Here is a 13,477-nt window from a genome sequence, read left to right on the forward strand (position 1 = left end):
CTTCTACCCAGCTTTTCCTCCTCCGTTACTTCCACACAGCCCAAAACCGGGCACACACACGGCTCCTAAACCTGGGCAGAACACAGTTTTTTGATTGTGTGAATGTCCTCATGGAGAGACATCACACTTGCTGGCCAGTAAGTCCTGGAAAGACTTCCCTCTGGCCAGAACCATACGCAAAATACAACAGCTGAAAACAAGCTCCCAAATCACCTCTCGTTTTTGTTAACAAGTCCCAAACCTCCCCCTAGGAGATTAAATCTGCAGGCAACTCTTTTTGTTTTTAAAGTGAAATTCACTATTTGGGAAGGGGGGTTTCAGGCCACTTGGCATGGTATGGCCCATGGTGCATCCTAGCCTACCAACACAGCCTTCACCTATGTGTCGTCTTCCTTACAACCTTGTGGGTCGTAGACCTGCAGAATTCTCAATATGTCTTTCTCCTTCTCCACCTCTTCCTCCTCCTCCTCCTCCTTCTTTTTCTTCTCCTCCTTCTCCTCCTCTTTGCTGGGAGCCGGCCCTGCTTCCTTCTTCTCCTCCTCCTCCTTGACCAGAGCAGGTCCTGCGACCTCCATTTCCTTAAAACACAAGCTGGTAGGGTTCTGGAAAACGTAGTCCATCAAGTCGTCCATGGTGTCCTGGGCTTCGGACATGATGTTCAGGCTCCGGCGTAGAAGACTGGTAGGCAAGTCCCCGAATTTGTTGGCCGTGGCAAAGCTGGCGTGGAGCTCGCCCAAGCGCTCACAGGTTCCATGGAACTTGTTTCTGAGGCTGGCTGGCAGGTCCTTCAGGTTGCCCATGAGGCCTTCGTACATGTCCCGGAGGTGGTGCAGCAAGTTCCGGGACATTTCCAGAGTCATGGTTTCCGTCTGCCAGAACCAAGAAATGTTAATCCACCCCTTTGCTCAATCTCAGGGCAAGTCGCAACCCCAGATCCAGACCCCACCCTAGGCAGTGGGGCAGACAATTCACGGGGTGGGACGAACCTGTGAACGAGACCTAGCGTTCCCAATAAAGGTCTGTATCTGAGGCAAAAAATCTCTTGTCCCAAACAGGATGCCCCCCCCCGCCCCACTGTTATTGGCAGAGTCTGAGGCTTTCCCTCAACCCTCAATGCATTTGGACTGAGCCCTTTGAAGTCCATATTATAATGTAAAAGAAACATCAAAGATCATAAAAGAAGCCCCAGTTGCTCTGCAAGCTTGCAGGAGCAATGGCCTGGTTCTATTTACATCGAGCAAGTTGCTAATGGTTGACTTATCAAATGTAAACAGACAGACCTACAGACTCCTGCTAACCGACTCACCACTTCTGGCAGGTAAAAAAGCCTTTCAGTGGGGAAGGTGTGAGGGATGTTGTGTGTGTGTGCATGTAAACCTGGGGGAATCTCTTAATTGTTCACCTGACACTTGATCCATGTCTACGTGGGATGGTCTGTGTGAACAAGAAGCTTTGTGAAATCATGGGGCTTGTTTTGTTGTTCCTTTGACAAATGCATGGCCACTCAGGCTTCTAGGATGACCCCACCCATAGATGACCCCTCCCCCAAGACCCCTGCCCCCACCCACTTGTGTCCCGTATTCAGGCAATGGAATGTCGGCAATAAATGGAATGCTGGCAAGTTTGGAGAACTTCATGGAGGAGAGGTCTATCAAGGGCTACTAGTTGGAGGACTATAGGCCACCTCCAGCCTCAGAGGCAGGATGCCTCTAAGTACAACTTGCAGGGGAGTAACAGCAGGAGGGAGGGCATGCCCTCAACTCCTGCCTGTGGCTTCCAGTGGCATCTGGTGGGCCACTGTGCGAAACAGGATGCTGGACTAGATGGGCCTCCTTGGGCCTGATCCAGCAGGGCTGTTCTTATGTTCTACCTGGACCAGTGGCATAATTGCCAGTGGTGTAGCCCGTAGTTAGGTTTTTTGTTTTGTTTTGCAGCTTCCACTGCTGCCATCACTGGCGCATGGCAGCTGCTTGCCTCCCTCCCTCCCTCATTGGCGCTGGCAAAGACCCAGCATGCCCCTTTCTCCACTCTGGGGCTGGCTCAAGACGGTGGAGCTGAGGGCTAATGATGTCACCTCTGGGCGCTTTCCAGATTACACGTTGTTCCGCAGTAACACACTTTGGCTAAGGCAGGACCGTTTTGAAAACGTAAATAGCTTGTGCAACCCTCCTACAACGGGAAAATACAGCTAGTTCTTTGGCGAAGCACCTGCAACGTTGTAGGACTAAAATGCAAGGATAAAACCCGAAAAGGAGGCATCGGAAACGTGAACGGCACCGTGCTGACAGCACAGGGACAGCACTGTAGAAACACAGGCAGTACGGAAGCACACTTAACGGACACGGAGTGACCCCGTTGCAGCGTGTAATCTGGAAAGCGCCCGGGTCCATGGGGCCAAGTGGTGACATCATTAGCCCCCACATGAGGGTGGAGGGAGAGGGGCAGGCAAGAAGCTCCCCCGGGCTCATTGCCAGTGTCAACGAGGGGGGGCGGGTAGCTGTGGAACCTGGTGGTGGCCCCAGAACCAAACCCCACTGGGCAGCTTGTGTTCCACGAGCTTGTTTGCCCAAGGGTAGTTCCATCCCTGACCAAGACGCAAGCCTGCTCAACTTCGGCCTCTCACCTGTTTTTGGACTACAACTCCCATAATCCCCAGCCACAGTGGCCAATAGCCAGGGATTATGGGAGTTGTATGCCAACATCTGCAGGAGGGCCAAAGCTGAGCAGGCTGGTGATTCCTGGGACCCCCTACACTAAGAGAACTGGGAGGGCCCCGGAGCCAGCAGCTCCACCAGGAGCTCAGGACACAGCCCTGCCTTCACCCTCCATTCTGCACCAACCTCATCCGGCATGTGGCCAGGCTTCCGGAATTTCGAAACAGCACGTCCCTCAAAGGTGTGGATGTGCTTAACAACTCCATGGAGAAAACCTCTTGGCTATTTTTGTCCCTTACAGAGGTGGAGACTGAGAGTGAGTTTGAGGGGCTGGCTCAAGACGGGTGGAGCTGAGGGGTCTCCATGCGTGGATGAGACAGTGGTGCCGGGAGGAGGGGTTTAGATTTGTTAGGCACTGGGATACATTTTGGGGCAAGCAAGGGCTGTACAAAAGGGACGGGCTCCACTTGAACCAAGATGGCACCAGCAGGGTCGTAGCTAGGGGAGAGGGGCCCCGTGTTCATCTCTCTCTCTGGCGGCCCCCCAGAGTGAGGGAGATAATGAAGAAAATAGGGAGGGATGGAGCTGGAGGGCCCTCAGGAGCTGGGGGCCCGTGTTCTTTGAACCCTTTTGTTCAGTTATAGCTACGGCCCTGGGCACCAGACTGCTGGCGCTTAAAATCAAAAAGGTTGCAGAGCAGCTTTTAAAATAATGCCTGGAGTTGCCAGGACCCCCGGAATTCCGGGTTTCACCCAGATTTTAAGCCTCTCACCCAGATTACTTAGCCCACCCAGATTTGCCCGGATTTCAGCTGTCATTTAAAAAAAGAAAAAGAAAAGCTAAGCTCTAGCCCTTGTAGAAGTGGAGTTATGGAGCAAGCCATGCATTCACTATTCTGCTCAAAAATATGCAAATTAGGCGCCCGGATTTGGGAAGCCAGGATATGGCAACCCTATGCCCGGGGAATTGCTGACTAGAACTGGGAGGTATCTGGTTCAGCCAGCAAAATTCCCCAAGCTGCATGTTTCAGATAAACCAAAAGGGGACAGAGTAGAGAGCCAGGCATTGAGCAGAAGGAAGCACATGAAAGCTTGCCAAAAAGGTCAAAGACTGGTAAGGGGGATGGCACACGCCAACACCTGGTATACAGGTGTCAATAGACCAATGCCAGAAGCCTCCAAGCGAAGATGGGTGAGCTGGAGTGCTTGGTTACTAATGAAAACATAGATATAGTGGGTGTCACGGAAACCTGGTGGAACGGTGAGCACCAGTGGGACACGGTTATTCCTGGATGTAAACTCTACAGAAGGGACAGGGAGGGGAGGATTGGGAGAGGAGTAGCACTGTATATCAAAGAAGGGATAGATTCCAACAAGCTAGAAAACCTAGGTGGACCGGAATCATCCACAGAATCATTATGGGTAACATTATGAGGACTAAAAGAAAATGTGTTACTAGGGATGTGCTATCGCCCTCTGGATCACAATGCTGAGAATTACCTGGAGCTAGAGAAACAAATAAGAGAGGTGTCAAAGAGAAAGAGAGAGAGAGAGAGAGAGATGTAGTAATCGATGACTTTAATTACCCTCACATAGACTGGGCAAATTCAGGTAATGAGAGAGAGTCAAATTTCTAGACATGCTAAATGACTGTACGTAAGAACATAAGAACAGCCCTGCTGGATCAGGCCAAAGGCCCATTTAGCCCAGCATCCTGTTTCGAACACAGTGACACACCAGATGCTGCTGGAAGCCTACAGGCAGGATTTGAGGGCATGCCCTCTCTCCTGCAGTTACTCCCCTGCAACTGGTACTCAGAGGCATCCCCTTTGAGGCTTGAGGTGTCCTATAGCCCTCCGACCTGTAGCCGTTGATAGACCTGTCCTCCATGAAGTTATCCAAACCCCTCTTGAAGCCATCCAAACTAGTAGCCAACACCACATCTTGTGGCAGAGAATTCCACAAGTTGATTATGCGTTGTGTGAAAAAGTACTTCTGTTTGTTGAACCTAAATTTCTTGGCAACCAATTTCATGGGATGACTCCTGGTTCTAGTGTGAAGAGGGATGGCAACCTTGAACGTAATCCTGAGTGGTGCCCAGGATCTGGTATGAGATGTCAGAGTTACAGAACCAGTGCGGTGCATTGACCATAGTGTGATCCAATTCAGCATATATACAGGTGGAGAATCGTCAAGGAAGTCCAACACTGATGCGCTGGACTTCAGAAGAGGAAACTTCTCAAAAATGAGGGGACTGGTGAAAAGAAAGTTGAAAGGGAAAGTCAGGAGGGTCAAATCACTCCAGAAAGCATGGGACTGATTTAAAACCATAATACTAGAAGCACAGTTGGAATGTATACCAAGGAGGAAAGGTACCACCAAGTTCAGGAGGATGCCAGCGTGACTAACAAGTAGAGTCAGGGAAGCTATAAAAGAGAGGAAGACTTCCTTCAGAAAATGGAAGTCCTGCCCAAACGAAGAGAACAGGAAGGACTCTGGCAAAAGAAATGCAATAAGGGATTCAAAAAGAGAGTTTGAGGAGCATATAGCTAGAAGTGTCAAGGGGAATAACAAAAATCTCTTTAAATAGACCAGAAGTAGAAAACCTGCCAGGGAGGCAGTTGGCCACTTAGGTGATGAGGGTGTGAAAGGATTAAGGAGGAGAAGGAGACTGCAGACAAGCTGAATGAGTTCTTTGCATATGTCTTCATGGTGAAGGATACTGACCACATACCCTCTTTTGAGGGTATTGAGCTTTTCAGGTTTAGCGGCTGAAGAACTGGGCCAATTTGAGGTAACAAGGGAAGATGTTCTAAACTCTTTTGAAAAACTAAAAGTTAACAAATCTCAAGGGCCAGATGGCATTCACCCAAGGGTTCTGAAGGAAATCAAATGTGAAATTGCTGATCTCCTAGCAAAAATATATAACTTGTCCCTACAATCGGGCTCTGCACCAGAGCACTGGAAAGTAGCCAACGTAACTCTGATCTTCAAAAAGGGATCAGGGGGGATCTGGGAAATTACAGGCCAGTCAGTTTAATTTCAGTGCCGGGTAAATTGATGGAAAGCATACTTAAGGACAAAATTGCTAAAAATATAGAAGAGAGGGCCTTGCTGAAGGAGAACCAGCATGGCTTCTGCAAGGGCAAGTCTTGCCTCACCAACCTTTTGGAGTTCTTTGAGAGTGTCAACAGGCATGTGGATAAAGGTGATCTGGTTGACATAGTATACACTTGGACTTCCAAAAACCTTTTGACAAAGTCCCCCACCAAAGGTTCTGGAGTCAACTTAGCAGTCATGAGATAATGACACTAAACTAATAGGAAGTGAAATCCAAAACAGCTTGTGAGGAGCTCCAAAAAGATCTCTCCAAATTGGAGGAGTGGACAACAAAATGGCAAATGCGGTTCAATGTAAGCAAGTGTAAAGTGATGCATGGTGGGGCAAAGAACCCCAGCTTCACATATACGCTGATGGGATCTGAGCTGTCAGTGACTGACCAGGAGAGGGATCTTGGGGTCGTGGTAGACAGCTCATTGAAAGTATATCGTCTCAGTGCATGGCAGCTGTGAAAAAGGCTAATTGCATGCTAGGAGTCATTAGGAAAGGGACTGAAAATAAAAATGCTAATATTATAATGCCCTTATACAAAACTATGGTGCGGCCACACCTGGAGTACTGCGTACAATTCTGGTCACCACATCTTAAAAAGGACATGGTTGAACTAAAACAGGTGCAGAAGAGGGTGACCAAGATGATCAGGGGCCTGGAACAACTTCCTTATGAGGTTAGGCTACAGCATGACATGTCTCTTATGCCCTTTTATGTCTAATCCAGGGAGGTGGTGAAGCAGGGCGCCCAAAGCAATGAGGTAAGGGAATAGCCTTGATTAGCAGGCTGTTCCCTCTGGAAGCAGAGCAGGTGAGGGAGCTGCAGCACCCGGAGGAGGAAGAAGCAGGTAGTTCTCTGCCTCCCAGTAGATTGGCTGCCTCTCCTCGCCACCCCCCCCCGGCTAGCTGGTCACTGTAAGTTATTTGTTAGTAGCCACGGGCTGTGCTCTTTTGGGGTGTGTGTTGGGAAGGGTGCCATCTGCTGCTAGATTTGACTGGCTCAAGTCACAGCATTTGTTACTTGTGAGTAGGCCCATTGGCAACGATTGGCTTACTCATATGTAATGTTGACTGTGTGGTTTTTGCAGCTAGCATCCTTGCCCCTTGCAGTCCCAGATGGTAGCAGCCGCCACTTTCTTGAAGGATCTCCAAACACACTATTTTTTGAAATGATGATCAAAATCCTTAGTTCTCAAAAAAAAAAAAGGGGGGGGGAGATGGCAAACCAACATTCATTGGGCAAATTAGATCTTAATACATCTATGTATATATCTTTTGACTCTGAGTTGACCATTTTCACCAGCTGACCTCCAGATTAACTATTGGCCTCCCCCAGGGTTCACAATTCTACTTGATATACATCTCCAAATAGCAACAGTGACCTTTGTGGGAAGGTTCATGCAATGTCCCAGGGGACCTAGGCCCCTGCAGGCCCTCCCTCCCCTCTGGCTTCTGATCTGATGCAGGGAGAAACCCTTCTCATGCAGATCACCCCACATGCCCTGGTAGTTGTGCAATCACATTTTTTGGGCCTCTGCGTTCGATCTGTCATTCTTAGACCTGAAAAGGTTTTCTGTTTAGAGAATGCAAAATTTACTTACATTCCAATTTTTTGAGCGGCTTTTGGCCATACGGGGACGGGGCACGTCATCATCTTTGGGGAGACCAGCAAATGTGACCTCTGGGCGGGAGCCAGCAAATCTGACTTCTGGGAGGGGGCGAGAAAAGCTGTCTTCATCGCAGCCAGGTGATGTCAGAGTGATGTGAGCCACATCTCTGTGGTGGTACTCTCGTTGAGGAGGCTTCTTGGTCTCCTTTTCCTCACTGGCCTCCCTGGGAAACATCTCCATCTCTTCCTTGCAGAGGTTCTCACGGGGAGGGGCCTTGGCTTCCACTTCCACAACGACCGGAGCGGGGGGCACTTCCTCGACGACTGGCGCGGGGGGCTCTTCCTCGACAACCGGAGCGGGGGGCACTTCCTCGACGACTGGCGTGGGGGGCTCTTCCTCGACGACTGGCGCGGGGGGCTCTTCCTCGACGACTGGCGCGGGGGGCTCTTCCTCGACTGGCGCGGGGGGCTCTTCCTCGACCGGAGCGGGAGGCTCTTCCTCGACCGGAGCGGGGGGCTCTTCCTCGACCGGAGCGGGGGGCTCTTCCTCGACCGGAGCGGGGGGCTCTTCCTCGACCGGAGCGGGGGGCTCTTCGACTGGAGCAGGAAGCTCTTCCTCGACTGGAGCTGGGGGCTCTTCCTCGACTGGAGCTGGGGGCTCTTCCTCGACTGGAGCTGGGGGCTCTTCCTCGACTGGAGCGGGAGGCTCTTCCTCGACTGGAGCGGGAGGCTCTTCCTCGACCGGAGCGGGAGGCTCTTCCTTGACCTGAGTGGGAGGCAATTCCACTTCCTCACACTCTGGAGCGGGAGGCAATTGTACTTCCTCGCACTCCGGAGCGGGAGGCAATTGCACTTCCTCACATTCCGGAGGGCAAACCACTTCCACTTCCCAGCACTCTGGAGGGGGAGCCACTTCCACTTCCCAGGACTCCTGAGGGACAGGTGTGCAGACTTCTTCTATGCCATTGTCCTGGGGACAACGTATTTCCACTTCCTCTCTCTCGTCGCATACAATGAGAACTTGCTCCTCAGCCTCCTCCTCCTCCTCCTCCTCCTCCTCCTCCTCCTCCTCCCCCTCAAGGGAGTCCCGCTTCTGGGCCCACTCGGCACACATATCGTGCAGTCTCTCTTGGCTTTTACCTATCAGTCTTGGATCCCCGTGCTGCACATTATCAATCTGGGATGGACCACATGGGTGGGAGGAGAAACAGAACAAAAGAAGACAGGACACATTGTGACTAAAATACACTCAGCCAAAATGACCAGGCTGGACGCTTGACTCTTGCAACTCCATCACTCTGCTTCATGTACTGACACACCGGTATTGGCTGTATAGTTAGGACGTGGAGTTGTTTCAACAATCTAGCATTAGAAGCCCTGAACATTCTCCTGGTCATACAATCTAAACCACCTGTCCAATCTGCCTGAAATTGTGTTGGCTTCAACTAGGTGACAAGTGATACCACCATTCCAGATTTGGTGCAGATCTGATGTAAAATGGCTGAAATGCAGCAGTTTAAAAATGGACCCGTAGTCCCTTACACTCCGAGGGGGAAAGTGTTGGCTACATTTATTTATTTATTTAGCCACCGGATAATGTATCATAATTTTGTTTAATGACTCTTTAATTTATTATTTTTTTAGTTTAGGTATGTGCTGAAACATAACTCTGTGTTGTTTTGCAGAAAAAAATCCCACCACTATTTCCTGAGTTATTAGTCTCTTAAGTCCCCATAATAACTGGGTAAAATCAACGAACGGCACTTATAATTGATTTTGCGCACACAGAGGGTTCTGAAGCCAGAATTGGGAGGGGCAAGTTCTGGCATCTTCTGGAGAATGACATCCTGGTTTTGAACGTAGCTGCTTCATAAGGACAGTTTATTTTTATTTTTATTTATTTATTTTTGCATTTATATACCGCCTTTCGTTAAAAAGATAACCCCAAGGCGGTTTACAAAAGTTAAAAACATACAATAAAAAGACAATAAAAACATCATGTTAAAAATATAAAAACATAAAAACAGGCATAAAAACAATACAACAAATACAACAAATAAAAACACAAAGAAGCTGCAGTAGAAAACGATCATGTAAATCAGTTTAGCAGCACTCTGGAAATTCTAGGGTTAAATGGTCTCCCCCCCTTTTTCTTTGATAAAGCTTTTGTTTCCTCTCTCCACTGAGGTCTTGCAAGGGTCTTGCAAGGGCGCACTAGGTAATGACAGACGATCTCTGAATATGAATTTTATACATCAGAGATACTGCCCATGCATCTGGAGGCTCCACTTAGGAAGCCATTGAGTTGTTTCATATGTTACAGCAGCAAGTAAGTAGGAAGTAGCGCATGCTCCCAGCAGGGGCGTAGCTAGGGGAGAGGGGGCCCATGTTCACCTCTCTCCCCGGCGGCTCCTTGGAGTGAGGGAGATCATGAAGAAAATAGGGAGAGGTGGAGCTAGGGGGGCCCTCAGGAGCTGGGGCCTCCAGGTTCTTTGAACCCATCTGCTCAATTATACCTACACCCCTGTCTCCCAGTACTTCTACTTCTTCCGTGTCATCCAAACCCTCAATGCTGAGTTGCCAGTATCAGGAAGCCTCCACCACCCATTTGTAACCCAGATTGTTGTATAACCCAGATTGTTGTATAACCCACATTGTATAACCCACATTGTTGTGTAACCCACATTGTATAACCCACATTGTTGTAACCCACAATGTTGAGTTGCCAGTATCAGGAAACCTCCACCACCCGACATTTGTAACCCAACATTTGAAGTTCAGCATGTGTTCCCTTAGTGTCCATCCCCATATGAACTGCCTGGTGCCTTATTGTCCATGTGCATATGCTTCCATGCATCTGTATTAGACACAAGATGCATCCACCCACCACTCAAGGATTTAACGTCTAGTGATTAGACACCCTGGGACAGACCCAAACCTTGAATCCTGATATATTTGCCCCGACAAGGTGATTGGACCTTTGTTTTTCCTTTCCTTCTTTTTATATGTAATAAGAACTAATAATTATTACTAATAATTACTTATTACGTGATGATTATTGTATGTAATAATATGTTATTAAATATTTCAAATAAAATAAAATAAAATAAATAAATAAATGCAACATCTTCTATATAATTAAGTCTCTTAGCTGGATGTGTGGGGATGCGTGGCGGAACTCTCACGAGAGCATGCGAGAGTTCTGGAGCGGCAGGGAGTTTGCCCAGAGTTCCTGACTTTGGGAGGGTGGTGAGGCGGTGGCGGCAGGAGGAGGAGGAGCCTGGCCAGTGGGCGAAGCCCCGCAGGCCTCAGGAGGAGCCTGGTGGGGTGAGGAAGAGGTGGTGGCTAGCCCTGCCAGAGGAGGAAGAGGAGGTGGCGGCGGGACAGCCTGGCCCTGGAGAAAAGGGAAGCAGCGGCAGGCGGGGAGGAGAACCCAAGACTTGGGGGGAGGAGAATGGGGCAGCAGGTTGAGGGGGGAAGTAAACAGGGCCTGAAGGTTGTGGAGGGATAGCAAATGGACAAGTGGCAATGGGGCAGCAGGCTTGGGGAAAGAGACAAGGGGCTGAAGGTTGGCGGGGGGGAGGGAAGCAAGCAGGGCCTGAAGGTTGGAGGGGGGGGGAGAGGGAAAACGGACAAGCGGCAAACGGCAAGTTTAAAAGTTTAAAAACCACTTTTAAAAGCACTTTGGCCCCAACTAGCGCACAGATGCTCTGTGTGGGGTCAGCTAGTACTGTTATTAATATTCTTCTTTTTCTTCAAGGAACTCACACTAACAACCTTTTCACAGAAATAGAAATACGAACAAAATAGACAGAGGGCCAGTTCAGACATCATGTCGAACCACACAACCGTCACGTGGTCTCGCACGAGACTTCCAGACCTCGACAGCCTATCCACATGAGTGTCTACTTCCGATTTAGGTTAAAATAAACTAAGATTAGTCATGACATTTGAACCAGTGTTTATTCTAACCTACTTACTGGACAAAAACCACAAACTCACTTTGAACCTTGGTTTCAGATCGCGATTTATTTCATGGAAGTTGCTTGAAAATAAATCAAGATAGGTCAGGGGAGGATTTTGCCCCCATAATGGGAGGAGAGCCCCATATTGCCCCTATACTATAGGAAGAGTGCTGGTATTGTGGAAGCAAGCATGAATTGTCCCCTTTGCTAAGCAGGGTACACCCTGGTTTGCATCTGAATGGGCGAATGGGTGACTATGTGAACTCTGTAAGACATTCCACTTAGGGGATGGGCCTGCTCTGGGAAGAACACCTGCATGCTTTCATGCAGGAGGTTCCAAGTTCCCTCCCTGGCAGCATCTCCAAGATAGGGCTGAGATAGACCCCTGCCTGTAACCTCGGAGAAGCCACTGCCAGTCTGTGTACAATCCTGAGCTAGATGGACCAAGGGTCTGACTGGGTAGGAAGCAGCTTCCCGTGTTATCAGCGACCGATCTTGATTTTTTCTGACCTGAATTGGAAGTAGATGTTCACACAGGCAGGGAAGATCCCAAGGAAGGTGCCGAGGTGGGGGTGAATCGTGCAGGACTGGGCTTTAACTGAGGTTCTGTATGATGCCCGAACCGGACCAGTGAGTGACTAGGGGCAGGGATCCCCAAACTGGGATGATGGTGAGGCTGGTGTTGGGGTTTTTGGTGCTGTAGGCAAAGTTTGATTTTGCCCACTCCCCCAGCTGAAAAGTAAGTTATCCAGGTTTTAACTTCAGCAGGGACTTTTACACACAGCAGGCTTTACCGCAAGCTTACTGGGAGCCTTTACTTCAAACTCCAAATTGTCCCTCAAAAACAACACAAATAGTGGAATTTTTTTTATCCAGAATATACATCAGGCTACACTCTAACATCCAGTGAAAAACCCGAATTCTTTGTGAACTGCTCCCTGATAGCTCGCAGGGACTTCGGGGTAAATCTGGCCCATATGTGAAGACACCCCTTTCATTCTGGAGGAGATGTGAGTTACCAGGCTTTAAAAGCCCCACGTGAAAAGCTTCCTGCACCGGCTGATAATTTGTGAGGTCACATGACCAGCCCACGTGGATAACTAGTGAATGACTAGCCTGCGCTGGTTGGAGGATCCGGTGGGAGGGAGTTTCCAGTCTATGATGGTGGCAAAACTCTAACACTTCAGAGGCGAAAAGATGTTGCTGTTAATTTGGAAATCCAGACTGAGGTCATTTCCTTCTGGAAATGTATGCCGAGGCAGGCAATTCACATCTCTGGCCACTTTTTAAAAGGCACCGAAGACACATTTATTCACCCAGGCTTTTAATTAGATTTACAGTTTAGATTTTTAATGCTGGTTTTAAATGATTTTAATGCTAATGTCTTTTAATGAGCCCCTGGTGGTGGAGTGGTAAAACTGCCGCCTTGTAACCAGAAGGTTACAAGTTCGATCCTGACCAGGGGCTCAAGGTTGACTCATCCTTCCGAGGTTGGTAAAATGAGTACCCAGAATGTTGGGGGCAATATGCTAAATCATTGTAAACCGCTTAGAGAGCTTCCAGCTATAGAGTGGTATATAAATGTGAGTGCTATTGCTATTGCTATTGCTATTGCTAATGTTTAAATGATTTTAACTGTTTAATTGATTTAGTTTTGATTTTAACTGTTTATTGATTTTAATTGTTTTTATTTGTTGTAAACCGCCCTGAGCCATTTTTGGAGGAGTGGTATATAAATCAAATCAAATCAAATCAAATCAAATCAATCAATTAATTAATTCCAGAGAGGCAGTGCAGCTGGGGCAGAGCCACTATTTCAAGGTAGGGTTCAAAGAATGCGGGCTGCCAATGAAAAGGACCACCGGTGCCCTTTGTGCATGTGATATCATACGGAACAGGGGCGTGGCCCGATAGCCGGAGGGCCCACCCCAGCCCTCTTGATCACATTTCCAGCCAGCGTTTTCTGACTGGAAGCCTTTATTTCCCTTTCTCTTCCTTGCTGGAGGGAGAGAAAGGGAAATAAACACAGCCAGCCATCAGACGCTGGCTAGAAATGAGCTTGAGAGAGTGCATATGGCTCTCCCAAGCCTGGGCCACGCCCCCTGTTTGTGTGACATCATATGCAAAAGGGGGTGTGGCC

General features: G+C 48.8%; 1 protein-coding gene across 3 annotated transcripts in view; it reads right to left on the reverse strand.

Moving 5' to 3' along the window:
• Nucleotides 1–274: 274 nt before the first annotated feature.
• LOC128341883 (titin-like) overlaps nt 275–13,477 on the reverse strand; it is a 42,275-nt gene continuing 29,072 nt past the window's right edge. For 2 of the 3 annotated variants that reach the window (XM_053288522.1, XM_053288521.1), the window contains exons 7-8: nt 7,365–8,549; nt 275–869 (exon numbers count right to left, since the gene is read on the reverse strand). In XM_053288522.1, coding sequence (XP_053144497.1) covers nt 378–869; nt 7,365–8,549 — 1,677 coding nt within the window. In that variant the 3' untranslated portion in view covers nt 275–377. The remainder of the gene's footprint in view (nt 870–7,364; nt 8,550–13,477) is intronic. The other variant, XM_053288524.1, reaches the window with a different exon arrangement.

The sequence above is a fragment of the Hemicordylus capensis genome, chromosome 2 (genome assembly GCF_027244095.1).
Source record: "Hemicordylus capensis ecotype Gifberg chromosome 2, rHemCap1.1.pri, whole genome shotgun sequence".
NCBI lineage: Eukaryota > Metazoa > Chordata > Lepidosauria > Squamata > Cordylidae > Hemicordylus > Hemicordylus capensis.